Below are 23,012 nucleotides of genomic sequence, written 5' to 3' on the forward strand. Positions count from 1 at the left end.
CCAAGTGCTCATCAGTGATGCCCTTTTTTTCCATTGTGGGTCGAGGACGTCCTTGTGTTAGGCACGCCCAAGTCCCACCTTCGCTACGCCTCTGACAAGCCCCAGTGAACTTTGGTCATCCCTGCGATGGAAAGCAGTTGGGGACGCCCAAAATCGGCTTTCGATTATACCGATTTGGGCGACCCTGTGAGAAGGACGCCCATCTTCCAATTTGTGTCGAAAGGTGGGCGTCCTTCTCTTTCGAAAATGAACCTGTAAGCCGTAGTAGTGGCTGATGGTACGCTAATGCCAACACAGCCCATTCACTTTGAATGGGCTGTGTCAGCATTGCCACACGGTTTAGTAAATAGGTTCTGCCCTGATCTCCTTGGGCACATTATTCCAAAGAGCTGGTCCCTGCCAGAAAAAAACCTTTTCTTGTGTGACCACCTGTGTGCCCTTGCTAAGGCGGGTACTAACATCCTATGATCTTGAAGTGACCTAAGGCACCTCACCGTCGTATACAGGACGGTCCACCTACTCAAATGTAATGGCTCCTGCTCCCATAAAGCTTTATGTGCTAAGCAGAGTGCTTTAAACTTGCATCTATAAGAAACAGGCAGTCAGTGATACTTAAGGTACATGAGGGCAACATGCTTATATAGGCGAGAATTACCTAAAAGCCTATCCATATTCATTGTGGATATTCTGAAAACCTGACTGGCTGGATGTATCCTGAGGACTGGGTTGAGAACCCCATTTGTAGACAGATAGATGTGTGTCTGGAAATATACAGACACACGCATTCTGCACTTTTGATGAAAGCCAACTGGATTTAAGATGAGTGATTTTTGACAATTATGATTAAGCCAAGGACTCTGAAGAAAAACTTTCTTTATAACTTAGGCATTAAAGCTTAACATTGTAGATCAGCCCCATGCACGAGTGAAAATGATGGAGCATCCAAAAGCCAACTAAAAAAATAATTAAGACTATTGGGCTCATTTTCAAAAGAGAAGGACGCCCATCTTTCAACATAAATCGGAAGATGGGCGTCCTTCTCACAGGGTCGTCCAAATCGGTATAATCAAAACCCGATTTTGGACATCCCCAACTGCTTTCCGTCGCGGGGGCGAAGGCGGGACATGGGCGTGCCTAATACTTGGATGTCCTCGACCCATAATCGAAAGAAAAAAGGACGTCCCTGATGAACATTTGGACGACTTTACCTGGTCCTGTTTTTCTTATGACCAAGGCACAAAAAGGTGCCTGAACTGACCAGATGACCTCCCCTTACTCCCCCAGTGGTCACTAACCCCCTCCCACCCTCAAAAAAAATGTCTTTAAAAATATTTTTTGCCAGCCTCTATGCTAGCCTCAAATGTCATACTCAGGTCCATCACAGCAGTATGCAGGTCCCTGGAGCAGTTTTAGTGGATGCAGTGCACTTCAGGCAGGCAGACTCAGGCCCATCCCTCCTCTGCCTGCTACATTTGTGGAGGAAACAGTGAGCCCTCCAAAACCCACCACAAACCCACTGTACCCACATCTAGGTGCCCCCTTCACCCATAAGGGCTATGGTAGTGGTGTACAGTTGTGGGTAGTAGGTTTGGCGGGCTCAGCATACAAGGTAAGGGAGTTATGTACCTGGGAGCAATTTATGAAGTCCACTGCAGTGACCCCTAGGGTGCCCGGTTGGTGTCCTTGCACGTCAGGAGGACCAGTGCACTACAAATGCTGGCTCCTCCCATGACCAAATGGCTTGCATTTGGTCGTTTCTGAGATGGACGTCCTTGGTTTCGATTATCACTGAAAATCAGAAACGACCAAGTCTAGGGACGACCAAATTTAAGGATTAGGACGCCCCTGACGGTATTTTCAAAATGAAATATGGATGTCCATCTTGTTTCGAAAATATTGGTTTCCCAGCCCCTGGATCGGGACGTTTTGTGAGGACGTCCATATCAAAACATGGACGTCCCTTTCAAAAATGCCCCTCCACATGACTTTTTAAAAAGGGGTTGGACTGTAATCTACATGTAGGCTGGAAGTACTGGAATATGGTTACTGGAACTTCAGTACTGCGTATGCAGTAAATTGGGTTCCTTCCATCTCTTATCTACGTACAATTGGGTTCCTTCTACATTTCCAGACAACATGTAGCCCTAGCAGGTGTGATTACTTACATCATAATGTTACCTCACAAATTGTGCACTTGCTTAGTCAGGAAAAAAACCTCCAAAAACTGATGGCTTTCTCGTTTAAATAAGTCACATTGTATTGTTGAAGTCCCTATGGGCCAGATTCTATATATGACGCCTAAAGAATTCACGCGGAACTAAGTGTTTTCTATAAGATTTAGATTCGATGTATAGAATACATTTAGTTGATACTGTAGCGCCTAAATCTACGTATGTCCATTTACACCAGTAAAAACCTGGTGTGATACTGTGTGTAGATTTAGGTGCACTGGCCCGTATTCTGTAAATACGCATGGAAAATTTGGAACGCCCACAAAATGCCCATAAACATGCCTCTTTTAAGCTAAGCGCATTAATTTTGAACTTTGCATTTTGCAATTTAGGCACAGTTCTTTATAGAATATGCTTAGCGATTTCCACTCATAAATTGTAATTATTGCCAATTAGTGCTCACTATTCCTTAAGTGCTATTAAAAACGCTGATTACCTTGTTATACCAATTAAATTATGCACGTATGTCCACATAGAATCTAAGGCGCCATATATAGAATCCGGGGTTATATGCATACATGCATCTGTCACTGCGAATACCATCAGTGAGTAGCCTGATAAGCAGTGTTACACTGGTATGTTACCTCAGAGCCTGTAAAGGTCTAATATAAGGGGTGAGCACTAAACCGAAGATGGTTCTCATCTCATCTGCTGTCATTACAGGAGATCTTCTGAGGAACAATGGCGGATGACAGACAGGATGAAACTAAATCCCCTCACTGGGCTTCTGGCCAACAAAGTGGAGATTTGCCGCACCCTCACACGCCAGATGTGAAGGAGCAAGGGAGCACAGGAGACGGCATGGTCCAAAGCACAAACGGCTTTCCATTTCGAGAGGAAAACGAACGGGGTTTTGGAGAACATGGGCACCAAGCTTCCTATCACAGAACCAAAGAGAATGGGATCAATGGGGAAGTGAGCTCTGCTGACACAGAAACAGCAGGTAAGTCCAAAACTAGAAAGGCTCCGCACCTTCCACATGAATCGGCATGTGTTGTCAATTCTGTCTGCTTTTATGAAAGATTATGACAGCAGAGATTTTAATCATATTTCTTCCAGGCTGTTGGAGGGTTGTATTTGTTTTCTTAGTTAATAAAGAGGTTGAACAATGGAAAAAGATTTTGTGCCTGAATTTGAAACAATAAAAAAAACATATTCTACTTTTTGGAAAAATAAAATTTCTCTGGATGGCTAATTCAGTTACTAGCCCTTTTGCCTTCTTATAAAAATTTCTTCCTTATTTTTATGTAATATAATTAGCATTATTATTATTATCAGTTTTGTGTATGGGATTTTTCCTAGGCACGTTATAAAGAAGATAGTATCTAAACCAATAGAAAATGAAGGAGACATATTAAATATATACAAAATAATAACCAGTGTTGTATAAGGACTTGTCTGGGCACTCTCTCATAAGGTTACAGCTTTATCCAAGGGTTTAATGGATGTACAAGGGCAATAAACCCCTCTAAAACCAGGACTTTGAATCAATGGTTCTTCAAACGTCCGGGTCTTTGTTCAGATTTTGGTACAAGTGCCCAATCATGCTTTCAAATGATTTGTTTTCCAGACAGATTGGGCCAATCCTACTTATACCCAGAGGGGAAAATTCTATAAAGGGGTGCCTAGATGTAGGTGCCCCAAGGAATTCTGGAGATGCACCTATTCTATAACAGCATCTGGGTATCCAGATTCTGTTATAGAACACTAGCAGAAACCTTAGGTCTAAGCATGTCCACTTATACCAGGTCGAAGGCTGGCGTAAACAGGAGTAAGTAAGGAGTGTGCATAACTTATTCTTCTATAAAGTGTTCACATTAAGTGCCAGATTCTATATTATGTGCCTAATAAATCTGCATGGTAAACAATTCCGGCTAAGCATATTCTATAAGCGGCACTTAGATTTCAGCCCGGTGTATAGAATATGCTTAGTTGATATCCCAGCGCCTAAAACTATGCGCATCTACACCAACGAAAATGTGCCCTAAATCCCTGTGCATAGATTTATGCGCACTGGGCCCGTATTCTATAACTACACGTGTAAATTTTGGAACTCCCATTTCTCTGCCCATAACCATGGCCCTTTTGAACTGCACGCATTAGAATTTAAGCGTAGTTCATTACAGAATATGCTTAGCGATTTGTGCGTGTCAATTCTAATTATTGTGCTCATTGGTGCTTGTTAGGTTCTGTTATCAACATTGATTAGCTTGTTAAGCCAATTATGTTATGCATGTTGTTATGGAATACACTTAGAATTCAGCACAGAATGCTAGGCGTGCTATATAGAATCCGGCAGTAAGTGGGAGACACCCATGCCCCACTCATGCTCTGCCCACGTATATACCACCATACAGTTATGTGCCAGGCCTCTTATAGGCACTCTTATTGAATAGGGCTTAGAGTAATGGCACACATAAGTGGTGCTTTTGTGCATGTAACTGCAGGCACACAGCTTTATGATTGCTCTACAACGGCCTGCCTGCAGTTACAGTTCTGGTATCCCTACTGGTTTCCTTAAGAAAAGCATGACTACATAGCTACCCTTTCATGAAAATCTGGGGTAAGTTAGCAACTCTTATTGTATCCATTGCATCTTAAAGCATGCATTTCCCACTACTGGCATTCCTTCACTATATATAGCTGATTATTGACATAGAAACAGAGAAAAATGAAGGCAGATAAATACCATATAGCCTATCCAGTCTGCCCATCCATGCCGTCTACTCTCCCTTTCATGCCTTTAGAGATCCTGTGTACTTGTCCAAAGCTTTCTTCAAGTCAGATACAGTTTTTGTCTCCACCACCTCTACCAGGAAGCAGTTCATGAATTCAGCATCCTTTCCATGAAGAAGTATTTCCTCAGGTTACTTCCACCTCTGTCCCCTTTCACTTTCATCCTATGCCTCCGTAATCCAGAGCTTCTTTTCTATTGAAAGAGAGTCGCCCCCTGTGCACTTATTCCATGTAGGTATTTAAACATCTCTATCATATCTCTCCTCTTCTGCCTTTCTTCCAAAATAAACATATTGAGATCTTTAAGTCTGTCCCCATACACTGTATGACAAAGACCACTGACCATTTTAGTAGCCGCCTTCTGGATCGACTCCATCTTTATATCTTATTGAAGGTGTGGCCTACAGAATTGTACACAGTATTCTAAATGAGATCACACCAGAGACTTATACAGAGACACTATCACCCAGGGATATTTTCATTAATAAGAATAAGAATGAAAATTTTAAGTCATTAGTTCTGGAGAACTAGAATGAAAATGATCATTTTTTGTAATATGATCATCCTAGGACAGACCTAAGGTCCATCAAGCCCAGTATCATATTTCCAACAGTGGCCAATCCAAGTCACAAGTACCTGGCAAGATCCTAAAACAGAAAAAAAAATGATTTTTTTGCTGCTTATCCTAGAAATAAGCAGAGGATTTTCCCAAGTCCATCTTAATAATGGCTTATGGACTTTTCTTTTAGGAAATTATCCAAACTAAGGCTGCAAGTTAATCACTGATCCACTGGTGAATTTAAGATAAAATCCATAGCAGACTTCCAATGAGCTGCTATAGATTTTCCATGAACCAAGGTGGATTTTCCTGCAAGTGTGACTCTTTCTTTGAAAGTGTTTTGACATACTAGCTCAATAAGCTTGCAGATTTTTCACACGTTCATTGAGCTGGATGGCAACCTCCTTTTAAAAAGATTTGAACAGCCTTACTTATAAGCCGTGAGACCTATGCTTTATATCTATTTTAACTGTATGAAGAAAGGGAAAGAAGAGTAGCAAAATAGGCAGCTATTTTCAACTTAAGTTTCTTCCCCCACATGGTAATAAAATTACTGCTTTGGGCTTGAATGTGTCTTTTGCACAGACTAATTAGTACAGTAGTGCTTCTTTAAATCAGATAGGCTATATTTTAACAGATTATTCTGACAGTTTGCTACAGCAGCGTTTAGCAGTCTCAATGTATATGGTACCGTTCATGATTTTTCTGAGGGGAGGGGACAAGATTTCCATTTGTTGTAATAAATATAAAATAAAAGTATATTTTTAAAATAATGATCATAAAGTTTGCCTATTGTGTTGGCTTGATTGCTAAATCTATTGTTTAGTTTTATTACATCAAGAGTGCATGATAAAAAGAGACGTTACAATAAAGAATATAATTCATCAAATAGATAAACATGATTGAGAAAACAAGAAACACATTGATGAACCTAAGGACCAATACAATGAAGTGTACCTCTTGATACAGGCCTTCCGTGCATGCTAAGTGGCTCATCACTGGCTGGCTACAAATGTATCAAGAAAACATAGAGCAAATACATTTATTCCCTTTCCTCACTGAATTGCCAACTAATCCAAATTATGCCAGATAAACTGACCAAGTCCTGTTCATTTAGGTCTCAATTCATCCAAATTATTTTTATCTTCTTGAAGTTGAGTAATGCAAACAACCTAAATAGTCACTGTTGTAAAAGCTAATTCAAGACATAATTGATGCAAAAAATAAAATATTCATTAAATCTAAGAAAAAATTATTTTTAGAGTACACAGAATGAAGAGCCACCGTAGACACTGCAATAATACCCTCTGCTCTGTGCGCAGGCATCCTCACTAGCTAAAACATCTGCAGCCATAGAAGACATAATTGTCAAACAGGGTTTAAATATGTCTCTTAAAATGTAGGCTAAAGTCAAGGAAATATTTCTGATCATGCATTCTCTAATTTGCATTGTACAATCTAACTACTGTGAACTGTTGGTATGAACTCTGGTCTGTAACAACAGTGCCTTACAAAATCTTGGCTGTAGATCCAACCATAAAGCTCCTGAGTTTCTTCCTTTCATATAAATATTGAACTGTATGGAACCACATGCCTATAAGTCATGGAAGATTGATTATTTATTGAATTGGACATCAGAGACTCGCTGAACTCCATTTGCAGAAAGATGCAGTAGAACCATATGTCTGTGAGAGATGGAAGACTGACTGTTTATTGAATCGGGCATCAAAGACTTGCTGAACTGTATATGCAAAGAGATGAAATCACTGTAAACTGCTCCCTGAACTTGCATGTCACATATTTAATTGGATGTAACAAAAGAGAGGGAACAAAGTACAAACTAAAGTCCAAACAAAAAAAACAGCACCATGGGCCATTAAAAATGGAACACAGTTCTTTAATGAATGAGCCTTGACAAAAAGACCCGACACGGGCCGTGTTTCGGTGACTAGCACCTGCGTCAGGGGTCACAGTGATGACGTGGAAAACTTGGGGAATAACTCGAATATATTCCTCTACAATATATTATTCCTTACCCCACGTCTCATGTAGTAAAAGCTACAAAGCACCAAGGCACTTTCACTTTCTGTATCAAAATTTTTTTCATCCATTTTGATACAGAAAGTGAAAGTGCCTTGGTGCTTTGTAGCTTTTACTACATGAGACGTGGGGTAAGGAATAATATATTGTAGAGGAATATATTCGAGTTATTCCCCAAGTTTTCCACGTCATCACTGTGACCCCTGACGCAGGTGCTAGTCACCGAAACACGGCCCGTGTCGGGTCTTTTTGTCAAGGCTCATTCATTAAAGAACTGTGTTCCATTTTTAAAGGCCCGTGGTGCTGTTTTTTTTGTTTGGACATATTTAATTGGCCCAGATGTTATCAACTGACTATCAACCTTTAAATGGTTTCTAAATTATTCTTAATAAACTTGGGGTTACCCAAAGTTAGGTGCTCATTTTTGCATACAGATTGAAAATCCACATGCAAAGTAATTGGCTTAATCAGTGATAACAATCAGTAATTGGTGTTAACAAGCACTTAATTGGCAGACATTAGGAGTTACACATGGATCTGCCCTGTGCCCTAACAAGTACAGCTAATTTTCATAGCATGCAACTCTAAAGAGGGCATGGCCTTGGGGGGGGGGGGCATTCTTAGGCGTGGCATTATAGAATACCTGCATTTCTGTGCCTAACTGCCATTAGTTGGGTGCATGCATTTATACCCGTTTATGGCAGGTGTAATTACTTGCTCCCAAAGTTAGGCATGAAATGTGTGCTAAACTAATATTCTATATAAGAAAGTTGCCCGACACAGGCCGTGTTTCGCCCACAGAGAAAAAGAAGAAAAAAACAGCACAGACGGCAAGTCCTATTATGTGCTCAAATCACCAAGCAGTACTCCATCACTGAAGTTGGACGGAGTACTGGTTTTTTCTTCTTTTACTCTTTCTTGTCCTTATATGAGTATTGCAATTGTTCCTTTTGGGAAGATACGTTTTAGTTGTTCTTTTTGGGCGGATCCATTTTAGCCCCTGACACAGCCCTCTGTGGACAAAACACGGCCTGTGTCGGGCAACTTTCTTATATATGATATTTCTAATAAAATTCTTTGGATGTCACTTTGATCTGCTCGTTTATTCTCCACGTTGGATCTTGCAGATCGCTTGCCTTGTTGTTTTTTGAAACTAACATTCTATAAAGGCATTCTGTGGGAGATTCAATGTATGGCGCCTGGAAAATCTGTGTGAAAATCATTTTCCTCTAAGCATATTCTATAAGATTTAGGTGCAGTGTATAGATATCCCAGTGCCTAAAACTACTCACATCCATTAACACCAGTGAAAACGTGGCATAAATCCCTGTATATAGATTTATGTGGACTGGCCATATTCTATAACAATGCGCATAACTTCGGGAACACCCATGATACGCCAATTTCCCTGCCCATAGCCACGCCCCTTTTGAACTGCACACTTTAGAATTTAGGTATAGTTCATTACAGCATAAGCTTAGCAAGTTATGCATGTAAATTCTAAATATTGCCAATTAGTGCTCATTATTGCTTATTAAGTGCAGTTAACAACGCTGATTGGCTTGTTAAGCCAATTAAATTACGTGCATTGTTATGGAATACACTTAGATTTAGGCATGGAATGCTAGGTGTGATATGTACAATTCGGCAGTGTATACGGAACGGCCTATAGAATACTAGCTTAGCACGAATCATTCCGGCACCTAAATTTGGGCGACCATACTGAATTCCTCAGTTAACATCTTATGTAATTTAAGTAAGAGATAAAGACATTGATGCTTAATTTTCTGTCAATAAAGATAAATTGGCTTTTTTGACTTTGGTATTGGATTAAATTGTAGTTATTGCTTAAGGATTGTTTATAGATAAATTCTAAATAATTTAATTAATTAAGGGGCCTTTTTAATAAGCTTTTAAATATCTAGCATGGGTTTTACTGTGTGGCAGACATCAGTGCGGGCCTGCTGTAATGTCCACTGTGTTAAAAAAAAAAAAAAAAGTAGCCAGTATGGCTGGGTGTGACATGGGTGGATAGAGGAGTGGTCTGCTGTGATAGATGCCACACAGGTCAATAACGCATGCTAGCAGTTACAACTTCTGATCGCATTGCTGTGGTTACTGACACCTCAAGAGGAAGTGGTAAGTGCAGCCATGCTATCAGCAGTCCATTAGCACAACTGCTGTCGTGCTAGGTGCGGTGGTGGGACAAGAGGGAAGAGGTAATACTGAAGAGAACACAGCAGAGGAAAGAAAAAAAATTGCACTGCTGTTCTGGACAATGGCCAATAGTGTAGGGCAAATAATGTCTTGATTACCTGATCATACCAGCTTCTTTGCAGCACTACAGCAGCTGCATCTTCTCCATCTGTCACCTCTAAAGCCCACAGTCCTGCCACATCCATCCTATTGACATCAAGAAGAAAAATCTCCCAGCTCTCACTTTTATGGGCATCGGTATCTTATTGTCTATAAGCACCCTGCAGTGTTGGGTCCAGACTGGCCTTGGTCCTGGTGGTTCTTGGCCTGGGCAATAAGAATAAATCAGGAGGTCCCTTTAACAAGTCAGGTGGGGGTAGCCACAGTGGTGCCAACCCTATATGAGGGAGAGACTGGTAGGATGATTCCAAACCTTCAAGCTCTACAGAAAGAGCACTGTGGTCAAACAAAACAAGTGACCTTAAAAAAGACCTCCAGCCCAGTGTTCTAGCTCAAGATTTATAACACTCACGCTGGTCATTGGCCATACAACTACAGCAAAAACATACTGATCATAAACTATCATTATCTTTGGGGACTGTTTCTGTATTTAGCATTGCAAAACCACTGTCTTAAACACTTGAGGTATCCAGCAATGTTTGAAAATATTTTGTCTTGTGTTACTCTTATAAGCAAGGATATGTGTTAGGAGTTGCAAAAAAATGTGTGTGTTTTAGTCTTCATTTGAAAAGAGAAGTGTGGGAAGATGTGTTATTCCTCAACCATCTGTGCGTCAACTTTTACAGTAGCTTCTTAATATACCACCTCCATCTTTCAGGCATAGTGTTTGATGCAAACTGAGCACATTCAGTAGCATGTCCACTAGAAAGTTAATACCTATTCTGAGGCAGGTGGGAGTCCTTTTGTGTGGGCTTCTTGTTAAACTGGAAACCTGTGCAATACCGAGGTCTATGAGTGCACGTTGGTATGTAGAGCCTAATACCGATTGCTGCTACTGTTGCCACCACTGCTGATGTTCTTGCCTTCATTTAAAACAACCACAGCACAAAACAAAACAAAAGAGGACAAGCCAACCCTATGTAAATAATCCAAGGCAAAAAAAAGTAGGGATGGACGAATGGTCTTCCAATAAAGTTCACTCTTGTAAGTAAATAAAATATCTTTATAGGTGATATCAACTGTATCAGGATTCTGTAACAGCAGATGATCAGAGGACTCAACATGGACCCATGTTACTCCTGACGCAAGCATGGTGGCACCAAAACACTGGTCCATGTTGAGTCCCCTGATCATCTGATATCAACTGTATCAGGATTCTGAAACAACATCCTGATACAGTTGATATCGCCAATAAAGACATTATTTTATTTACTTTCAAGTGTGTCCTTTGAACTTTACTGGAAGACCATTTGTCCATCGCTACTTCAGTTAATACAAATCAGTGCAATTTTTTTTTCACTCAATACTTAGTTAAGCTGTAAAATTTGTTACCAAAGAATGTGGTAAAAGCAATTAGTAGAGCTGGGTTTAAAAACGTTTTAGACAAATTCCTGGAAGAAAAGTCCATAAACTTTTATTTAGGTAGGGGATAAGTAGTATGAAATCTTCCTACGTTTTAGCATCCTGCTAGGTACCTGTGATTTAGATTGGTCATTGTTGGAAACATGATGCTGGGCCAGATGGCAGTTCTTATGTTCATATAAGACGACTTCTCTGTTAACTGGATCTTATGTTAGATTGCATCAAACTTTGAGAAATAATTATTTTTATTTGATTGTTTTGAGGGTAATTCCCTATAATAGTGAGAGCTTCAGATTACAGGTTGCTTGCTTTATAGGGCTATGCAGGCCAAACATTTCCAATTTGCTTAATTGTCCATGTTGTTTATGGAATCCATGTACCTAGGTTCTGTTGCAGAATAGGTTCCCACCGCACAGCCTTGAGGCATCTAAGTGAAAGAACTCTGTTATAGAATTGACTCCTATTTGAGCAATAGTGCAATTGACTACAAAGGGGGAAAAATTTTCAGGTTATAAATGACATGGGAAATACTCTAAATAATTCAACTTGTATCTGCTTGGTTTAGTGGTTAAACTCGTGTTTTGTTGAATTGTTATTGAGCCATTTTGTGGGAATATCAATTACAGAGAACTACTTTAAGCTATGTTGTTTTATTTTTCTGTGCCAGAAATAAGTGTGCAAAGGGGAAAAAAAATTAAATAGTAAGCTGAGAAGAGATATGAATTGATAGTTACAGACACAGCCAACCTAAAGATCTCTTTTTTCCATAATGACTTTTGTCACTCAAGGAACACTAAAAGGAAAAAAAATGTCTTAACCACATCCCCTGTTTACTAAGCCGCGCTAGCGGCTGCAGTGTGCTAATGCCGACACACCCCATTCACTTTGAACGGGCTGTGTCAGCATTGCCGTGCAGCTTAGTAAACAGGGGGGATAGAGAAAACATCTCACTTCGGTATCCTAGCAACCGGCGTTCTAGGATGATGCATACAGGGCCAGATAATCGTGAATCAGAGAAGCGGTTGGCATGGCAATGACAGTAGCGAGGCTCTTGAGTCTTGTAACTATCATGCTGACAAAAATATTGGTACACTGCAGAATTATTTTTACTGTACCTCACAAAACGTTAGGCTATTCTGCATGCTATTTTTCTTCTAACCTCTGGTAAAATATGCTTTTAGATAGACCATGACATATAACATTACGTAGGATAATAGGTAGCGTCATGACAGCAATCTTTGGATTTAAATTACTTTTCTGGCAGGCAGATCAAGGCAATTTATAGGCTAAGGCCCAGTAAAGAAAAGAGCAATTATATAACAGGAAAGGTAACACTAACCATTTGAAAAGAATCACACACCTTTTAAAATAAAATTCTGAACTTGTGAATGTGCGCAGGCCTCCCATCCAGTAATCAGTATCCAGCAGCAGAGAACCAAACACAGCCTCATAAAAATAGGTTTTGAATGCATCCATAAATTTTTTAAAAGATCTCTCTTTCCTTAGAGAAAGAGGGGAGATCGTTCCACAGCTTAGGGACAGGAAAGTAAAATGCTGAGTGCTGGGTAGATTCATAATGAGATCTAGCAAGAGAAGGAAATATCAAACATTGGGAATTAAGAGAACAGAAAGTGTGAGTAGGGGTATAATGAGCAGTCAACATAAGAAGATAAGAAGGTTTAACAGTATGGATGGCCTAATATGTCAGGGATAAATCTTTAAAATGCATTCAAAAATGCACTGGGAGCCAATGAAGGTTCTTAAAGAGTGGACTGGCATGATCCGACCCTAATTGTTCAGACTGGCTAATAGGCCATAGATGTTTTCTTATTATGTGGGTAAGTGTTTTGGACATAGGCACATAACCTGGAGGACATATATGGTAACCCTAACAGTGCCTAACCTCAGATGCCTAGTTATAGAATTGCCCTTTAAATGTTTTCTTATACTAATACAAACCCCCTGGCCCTCATTTTCATAGGGAATTGTAACACACAGAGGGGCATAATCGAATGGGACGCCCAAGTTTTCTTGGGGCCGTCCTCGCAGGACGGCCCCACAAAGGGGCAGGGAAACCCATATTATTGAAACAAGATGGGCGTCCATCTTTCATTTCGATAATACAGTCAGGGATGCCCAAATCTCAACATTTAGGTCAACCTTAGAGATAGTCGACCTAAATGTTGAGATGGTCGACCTTAGAGATGGTCGTCCCCAGTTTTCAGGCATGATGGAAACTGAGGACGCCCATCTCAAAAACGACCAAATGCAAGCCCTTTGGTCGTGGGAGGAGCCAGAATTCATAGTGCACTGGTCCCCCTGACATGCCAGGACACCAACCGGGCCCCCTAGGGGGCACTGCAGTAGACTTCACAAATTGCTCCCAGGTGCATAGCTCCCTTACTGAGTGCTGAGCCCCCCAAATCCCATTCCCCACAACTGTACACCACTACCATAGCCCTAAGGGGTGAAGGGAGGCAACTACGTGTGGTTACAGTGGGTTTCGGGTGGGTTTTGGAGGGCTCACATTTACCATCACAAGTGTAACAGGAAGGGGGGATGGGCCTGGGTCCGCCTGCCTGAAGTGCACTGCAGTACCCACTAAAACTGCTCCAGGGACCTGCATACTGCTGTCATGGAGCTGGGTATGACATTTGAGGCTGGCATAAAGGCTGGCAAAAAATTGTATTAAAGTTTTTTTTTTTTTTTGGGTGGGAGCGGATTGGTGACCACTTGGGGAGTAAGGGGAGGTCATCCCCGATTCCCTCCGGTGGTCATCTGGTCAGTTCGGGCACCTTTTCACGGCTTGGTCGAAAGAAAAAAATGGACCAAGTAAAGTCAGCCAAGTGCTCGTCAGGGATACCCTTCTTTTTTCCATTATCGTCCGAGGACGCCCATCTCTTAATCACGCCCCAGCCCCGCCTTTGTTACGGTGCCGACACGCCCCCGTGAACTTTTGTCGTCCCCGTGATGGGAAGCAGTTGAGGACGCCCAAAATCGGCTTTCGATTATGCCGATTTGGGTGACCCTGAGAGAAGGACGCCCATCTCCCGATTTGTGTTGGAAGATGGGCGCCCTTCTCTTTCGAAAATAAGCTTGATAGTCATATCTTTTGCAGCCTTCCTCCCCTCCCCCCTCCTGTTCAGCCCCCATGAAGATTCATTTGTTTGAGCTTAATGCCTGCTTCTGTAGTTAGTTCTACTTGGACACTGAGACTTACCAAACAAAAGCAGTTTTCCTAAGCCAGAATATTTTTGTAACACAGGTCACTCAAATAAACAAACAAAAAATCAGAGTTACAGATAAATACTCCTAGACAAGCCAGTGAGATTGATCAGCTCAGGGTTGTGGATTTTTAATCCCTTCTCTAGTCATACAAATGCTGGAGCACTCCATTTGAGAATCCAATTTGAGGTTGTCCATGACCATTCAGGAGTACAGCCACAGGCAGTGGCGTAAATGTCACCCAATCGGTCTGTTGGTCTCAAATAAGTTACAGATTACTTGACAAGTTAAAACAAAAAAAGTCTGTTATTCTCAACCTAGCCCTTGGGACACATCCAATAAGTATGATTTTCAGGATATCGATAATGAATATGCATGAGACAGATTTGCATGCATTGCCTCCCAATCTATTTCATGTGCATTGTTGATATCTTTAAAACCCGACTGGAAATGTCTTGAGTTCTGGGTTTTGTGATAACTCCCGTGGGGCGTCCCATTCTGGCCCTTGGGATAAGTCTTTTACCCTCTGCTCTGGGAAGTCCCCCACACTTTTTTGGGCTGCCCACAATGAGACACAAACTAAACAGCATATAACATAAACTTTGACATAAAAGCACATTCCACATATTCCTGCAACCTCTTACTTAAATCTTCGGCCTGACCTTGCTCAAACACAGAATCTATACCAGTTTTTCCTACTGGTCTTAAATAGCACAACTCTAAGCACAACTTACTTTACAATCAATAGGACCTTTTCTTGATATGGTTTATAGCAAGAATGAAATCCCATTTTCAACAATTTCAGTAGCTATGGAGTATTTCTTATTAACTAACTCTCTCTCCCCCTCCCCCTCCCCCCATGGTGCTATCTTACAAACTTAGGGTTTAAACACCATCCTCCCAATATTCAAAACCATTCATCTGGCCAGGAGCGGCCCTTGACCAGTTAAATGGCACTTAACCGGCTATCTGAATAGCACCTAGGAGATAACCGACTATATCGTGCGAAATAGCCAGCTATCCCTGAATATTCAATCCATATCCAGCTATTTTAAGTAGCCACATTGGGTCACTTTAATAGCTGGTATATTTTTAGCCAGTTTAAAGTTAACCGGCTATCTTCAAATATCGACTTGGCTGGTTAACTTTAAACTGGCTAAAAATGAATCAGATATGCTGTTCACTGGAAACAGCCCGGCATTGAATATCCGGGTTAGCTAGGCTCCCTCCCACAGTCTGAATATCTACCCTTATTTCTTTTCACCCTTAATTAGCTACAGAGGTTTGGCTTTTCCACTAGCCCGTCCCCCACTACACTATCCTGACCAGGGTATTCTCTGTGCCCTTGCTCCCAAAAACTTCCATACAACATCAGACCCCTCTCCTTTTATCACATCGTTCAGGAGAGCAAATACAAAGAACTGTCTGGGAACTTACCCTAACTCATGGAGCTTTTCTGGGTTAAGTGGAACTTGAACCCCAACACTTAGCTCCTTATCCCCGTTACAGCTTGAACCTTCCTGTCCCAACCACTGGAGTGGTTTCTAGCTTCAAGGAATCCTGCTTCCTCATCCCAGGCATTGAACCTTCTCCTCAGTAATCTATAGTAGCACTGCTGCCTCTTTGCCTATCTCCAGGCTGGAGCTCCTTTTGCAACTGAGAATTATCAACCCTGTTTTTCACCCCTTACAAGGAAGAGTTTCCTTTCCCCACTCCAGGAAGAGCTGTGAGCTGACAGAGTTGAGCCTTGCCCTGCCCTCTAACCTTAGAGAACCCTCTCCCAGAGTCTCTCTAGAACCCTGGAGTACTGCTCTTCCCCTTGGGTATGTCTCCCTCTCTCAAAACCAAAAACCTACCTTTTAGGTTTTCAATGTGCTCATAGCATTGAACTACCTAATGCTCAGTGCTATGAGCGTGCCTATATTTGCATCTCATTAGCTTTGAGCATTAGGGTGTTGTTCTTCTGCACTGTCCTGGCAGTATTTTTACAGCTCTGTTCGGAACAGTGGCAGAGTTTTGAGCATCGGGGCCTCCGAGATTAATTATAAAGGGCACTGGGACTGAGCGTGAGTCCTAGGGCAATTGATATGCTTGCCCATCTCTTGGAACATGCCATACAATAAACTGATTTAATGCACACAACTTTTTAAGGTACACTAATGAAGGGACATCCATACAAACTTTTAAGATATATAGGGGCAGGTGTTTTTGGAGTGTGCTTACTGCAGAGCAATAAACTCAATTTTAAGCATGCACAAAACCAACCTGATTTCAAAAATATGTTATTTTTGATGATTGGGTTACTATCCAGCTAAATATATGCACCAGCTACAAAATGGGTACAGATTTGTAGGGTATAAACAGCATGCCATTTACCTGAAAAAGGCTAGATTCTATATATCATGCCTAAAAGCTCAGCGCTGAAAAAAATATGCCTAGGCGTATTCTATAAAGCATGCCTAAATTTAAGCATACTTTATAGATTGTACCTAAAGCTCAGCACAGTTTATAGAATATGCAAAGCACCCGTCCGCATGACTAAATTTAGTTGTGTGCAGTTACACCAAGTAAATCTTGGTGTAAATGCTAATGCCTAAATTAGGCATGGAATGGGTGTATTCTATAACAATGCGCATAGATTTTAAAATGCTCACAACCCACCCATTCCACACACATGGCCACTCCCCCTTTTCAGCTATATGCCTTAGAATTTATGCACACCACTTACAGAATATGCTTAGACAGTTCTGCTCGTAAATTCTAATTAATGCCAGTTAGTTTTAATGATTGTTAATTTGCAATTATTGGCACTGATTGGCTTGTTAACTAATTAAGTTGCACGCGCAAATCCAGAATATGACCGGATTTGCGCACGCAACTTAAGTTGCACTATATAGAACCTGGGGGAGAACTTCTTAAAATTTTGGATATTATGAAATGGACCACATTTACTTTTTGGAGGGTTACAATCTAGGTATTTGCATGCATTTAAAACAGTATGCATATTTCTCGAATTTTTTCCCTGTGTTGTCAGTATTACACACTGCTGCTCAAATAATGTGTCCACTTGCTCAGATAGTGCGCAGTATTTATCAGTACGTGCCCTATTGGTCAACAGTGCATATTTTGATCAATAGGGCACATTATTCGTTGATAGTGTGCAATGTCTTGGTGATAGAATGCACTATTGAGCAAAAAGGGTGTATTATTTGAGCAGTGGTGTGTGTTATTGACAGCATTGTCTCCAAAATTAAAATCCAAAATGAAAATGCTAAATGAAACTAGAAATTCCATAAACACAGGAAACTAAACAAAACCAAATTTTTTGGCCTGCACACCACTTTCAAAATCCACATTCACTATAGAGGGCCACCTTTTTGAATGTAATTCTTTATTTGCTTGCATGACACTATGCTTTTGAAAGTCTACTACATCATTTCTAGAGTTCAATTTCCCTGTTTTAGCATTAAAGAAAAGTCTTAGAACACTGAGGCATATTCAAGCTTTGCATATCAGCTGTGTTTGGAAATAGTCACTAAAATGTGGGAAAAGGTTTCATTAAGTGTCTTTGTGAAGAGTCAGAGAAAGAGATGGATGTTCATGCATGCACAGTTTGCTGTGAATTCTCCCAGAAGAGTTGTGAATAGATAAAGTGCACTAAAATTGAAAAAATAAATTTGCACCCGAAAGTGCTTTTATCTCTTTGTGAATGAATTTCTTTAGTTCAAATACTTTTGTGAAGAAGGTGAATATTTGACCAACTTTATAGACTGTCTGGGTTACCTTGTATTGAATAGTTGAGGCACATAATTGTTTGAGTGCCTTGACGCAAACCCAAGTCACTCGATTCAAGTTCTGACTAAATCTCCTTGCTGTGTATCATTCTGTCTGTTTCAAAAAACTAAATGTTGTCTCTTAGCTCTTCTGGGATGCATGCCAAGCTTCCGATAACATTTTTGTTCACAACTACCTGTAAAAATATAGAGAGACAATATGAGACCAATATGCAAACAGCAGTTATAAGTTTTGTACCGTGCTGAATACATAACTGCTTTAAAAATATATAGATAAATAAATATAATATGAATCCACTATAGGGATAATTCATTATAGATTGCTTAACGTTAGCGGGGATGATGAATGCTAACCCTCTGATTCTATAAAAGTCACTAGAAATTCCACTCTCAAATTTGGGTGTGTGCCCAATTTGCGCATGTAATTTAATTGAATAACAAGCCAATTAATGCCAATAATTGACATTTTAACAAGCAATTATTGGCACTAATTAGATTTAATTGGAGCTTATGTACATAATTTAGGCACAGGATCCGTGTCTAAATTTTATGTGTGAGTAAAAGAAAAATGGGGTGTGGAAATGGGACGGTCATGGGCAGAGGGGCATTCCTAGCATTTACTTGCGTTGTTATAGAATAACGGGGATATGTGCCTAATTTAGGCATGTACATTTACACCATGTTTTAGTTGGTGTAAATGGCCACGCATAAAGTTAGGCACGAGTCCCAGGCATAAGCACTGTTCTATAGACTGCGCCTAACTTTAAGCGTGGTTTGTAGAATAGTGTTTTTTTTTTGTTACAATTTTTTAGGTGCCATATATAGAATGTAGCCTAAAGTGCGAATTCTATATTGGCACTTGTGTTCATAATTGCCATTGTTGAATACTAGCATAAGTCTACATTTACTGGTGTAAATTCTTGCAACTAAATGTAGACAGTTAAGCACATAAATGCTAGTATTTTGTAAACCATGTGTGGAATTGCTGGGCATGCCCCTGACCCATCCATGCCCCTTCCATGTCCATGTTCCCTTGTAATTACACTGCTTCAATTTTGCATGCACAGTTTATAGAATTTATTTATTTGTGTTTTATTTGTTGCATTTGTACCCCACATTTTCCCACCTATTTGCAGGCTCAATGTGGCTTACATAATACTGTAGTGGCGTTTGCCAATTCGGTTGATAACAAATACAAAGTTACATTGTGGTCCGATGAGGTAGATGTGAATCAGACGTCATGGGGTCGAAGGAAGTGAAGATTATAAATTGTCCAGTACGATCATTAGTTATGTTGTGTTGGGTGTGTGGATTTACGTTGGATCTGTGGGATAGGCCTTTTTGAAGAGGTGAGTTTTTAGTGATTTCCTGAAGTTTAAGAGGTCATGGATTGTTCTCACAGCATTTGGGAGTCCATTCCATAGTTGTGCGCTTATGTAGGAGAAGCTAGATGCGTAAGTTGTTTTGTATCGACTTAGGGCCAAAAAATAAAAGGCCTTTTTTGCAGGCGCACTGAAATATGGACCTGTGCGCGTCCAATGTGCGTGTCTACAACAGCGCAGCCCAATTTTTGATGCACCTTAATAAAAGGACCCCTTTATAGACAGAGGTGCCCCAAAACTAGCATGAGGGGATATTATAGTGGACAGAACTCCGAAAGGTATACGATTCATCAGAAAATAAAAACATTAATGAGGATGTTAGTGTGGTAGGACAGTAGGATATGTCAGTGGAAGTAGACAGTAGGGATAGGCATTCATTTTGAAATGACATGGGGATGCGTCATCAATTAATTATCAAGAAAGCTCAATGCTAGTTACATTGCAATATTCACAGGTTCTAGTTCCATATTACATAATACTTTTTCACTGCTCAATTACTCCGAACCTCAGTGGTGACTCATTTCACACGGGGAGCTTAGCCTCATGATTCGCTCTACTCTTCATCGTTCCTTGTATTTTACTCATTTAAACCCAAAATATTTATTGTATTTATTATCTTAATGAAGCTGTCTTCTATCAGGACCTTAGGCAACATGGCCATGTTTCGCTAGAGCGGATATGTCACCAACAGGCTTATTTTCGAAAGAGAAGGGCGCCCATCTTCTGACACAAATCAGGAGATGGGTGTCCTTCTTTCAGGGTCACCCAAATCGGCATAATCGAAATCCAATTTTGGACGTCCTCAACTGCTTCCCATCGTGGGGATGACCAAAGTTCACGGGGGCATGTCGGCACCGTAGCGAAGGCGGGACTGGGATGTGATTAAGAGATGTGCGTCCTCGGCCGATAATGTAAAAAAGAAGGGCGTCCCTTACGAGCACTTGGTCGACTTTACTTAGTCCATTTTTTCTTGCAACCAAGCCATGAAAAGGTGCCCGAACTGACCAGATGACCACCGGAGGGAATCGGGAATGACCTCCCCTTACTCCCCCAATGGTCACCAACCCCCTCCCACCCTAAAAAAAACTTAATTTTTTTTTGCCAGCCTCTATGCCAACCTCAAATGTTATACCCAGCTCCATGACAGCAGTATGCACTTTTAGTGGGTACTGCAGTGCACTTCAGGCAGGCGGACCCAGGCCCTTCCCCCCCCCTACCTGTTACACTTGTGGTGGTAAATGCGAGCCCTCCAAAACCCACCCGAAACCCACTGTACCCACATCTAGGTGCCCCCCTTCACCCCTGAGGGCTATGGTAGTGGTGTACAGTTGTGGGGAGTGGGTTTTGGGGGGGGGCTCAGCACCCAAGGTAAGGGAGCTATGCATCTGGGAGCAATTTGTGCCCCCTAGGGTGCCCGGTTGGTGTCCTGGCATACCAGGGGGACCAGTGCACTATGAATTCTGGCTCCTCCCACGACCAAAGGGCTTGCATTTGGTTATTTTTGAGATGGGCATCCTTGGTTTCCATTATGGCTGAAAACCGGAGACAACCATCTCTAAGGTCGACCATCTCAACATTTAGGTCGACCATCTCTAAGGTTGACCTAAATGTTGAGATTTGGGCATCCCCGACCGTCTTATCGAAATGAGAGATGGCCGCCCATCTTGTTTTGATAATATGGGTTTCCCCGCCCTTTCACGGGGGCCATCCTGCAAGGACGCCCTCATGAAAACTTGGGCCCCCGTTCGATTATGCCCCTCCAAGGCATTTCTCATATTGTTTTGTATCATTTTTACCCCAAAATGACAGGAAAAAAACTCACATGTCAGGATATTTTTCCATATCAAGTGCACACTGTTAAGCAGTAATGCGCACTGTCAATCAACTGCACCCACTATTGCTCAGTAGCAAACACTACTACTCAGAAGCCTGCATTAATGCTGATAACATGTACTCACTATACACCACATTGATCCCAAAACCACAACTCGGGAGATTAAAGAGAGCAACGCATTTTGACTTGTACACACCAAGGGCCCGAATCTATATATGGCGCCTAAAATTAACGCACGTTAGGCAATTACACCTAAGTGTACTCTAAATACCGTGTGTAAATCTCTGCTTGCTATTTAGAATACGTTTAGGTTTAGTTTATATGACTAAATCCACGCATGTCCGTTTAGACCAACGAAAAGCTGGTGAAAATCCATGTACATACATTTATGTGCACTGACCCATAGTTTATAACAATGTGCGTAGATTTGGAACACCCATGAAACATCCATTTCCACGCCCATAAGAACATCCCATTTTGCCTTCATACGTTAGAATTTAGGCGCAGTATATTACAGAATACACGTAGCAATGTATGCGTGTAAGTTCTAATTTTTCCTAATTAGTGCTCGTTATTGCTTGTTAAGTACTGTTAACACTTAACAGCTTGTTAAAATAATCTACGCGTGTAGTTATAGAATACGCCTAGATTTATGCACGGAACCGTGCACTATATAGAATCCGTCAGCAAGCACACATGTGTACACAAAGTATATAGTGGATAATTATCATCAGTCCTGGTCAATTTCCATTCTAATAATGGTTAAATACAGTTGACAACTGGTGCCAGTGCTAGCTTTGGTGTCCGATATTTTTTCACTGCTACAGTCCTTGATGGCCTATATCAAACCCAGAGCTAACAATACTATAGTACAATCAACCAATGTCCTAAACTGTTTTTCTTCCAGCAAGGAAAAAAGCTTTTAATGTGCAAGCTTTCTATTTTCATGAACTTTGTCTTAATTATAAAATTGTTTTATTGACAGATTGAGAAATATGCAATTAATTACTGAATGTCATAATTAGCATTTGCAGTACAATATGTATTAGAACAAATGAAGCTTTGCACAGCACTGCTTGTTTTGGAAATCATGTAAATTAAAATAAACTATGCATGCTAACAGTTTACTAGAATAATATATTTTTTCTCACAAAATTGCAAATCTTTAAAGGGGTCTTTTACTGAAGCTTAGGCTCTCGTTATCTGCAGCAGGGCCCATAGGAATAAAATGGGCCCTGCTGCAGATAAATTGAGCTAAGCTTTAAAAAAAAAAAAAAAAAAAGAACCCCTAAGTGAGGTTTCTGAATAGTAATGACAACTTTTTGCATTCTTATGATATAAAACAACATATTGCTTTCTGGTTTGGCTGCGGCCAGAAATTGTACAGTCCTTATGTGGCTCTGCATGCTATTGAACACAGATTAGAAATAAAAGCTTGAACTGTATGCACTGAAGGAAGATAAGTCATGCAGT

At 40.8% G+C, this 23,012-nt stretch overlaps 1 protein-coding gene across 1 annotated transcript in view; it reads left to right on the forward strand.

Annotated features, from left to right (window-relative positions):
- Positions 1-23,012, forward strand: part of MAP2 (microtubule associated protein 2) — a 602,201-nt gene that overhangs the window by 399,897 nt on the left and 179,292 nt on the right. The window contains exon 6 of the mRNA XM_030210839.1: positions 2,895-3,174. Within this exon, the coding sequence (XP_030066699.1) occupies positions 2,913-3,174 (262 nt within the window). The 5' untranslated portion in view covers positions 2,895-2,912. The remainder of the gene's footprint in view (positions 1-2,894; positions 3,175-23,012) is intronic.

The sequence above is a fragment of the Microcaecilia unicolor genome, chromosome 7, assembly GCF_901765095.1.
Source record: "Microcaecilia unicolor chromosome 7, aMicUni1.1, whole genome shotgun sequence".
Lineage (NCBI taxonomy): Eukaryota > Metazoa > Chordata > Amphibia > Gymnophiona > Siphonopidae > Microcaecilia > Microcaecilia unicolor.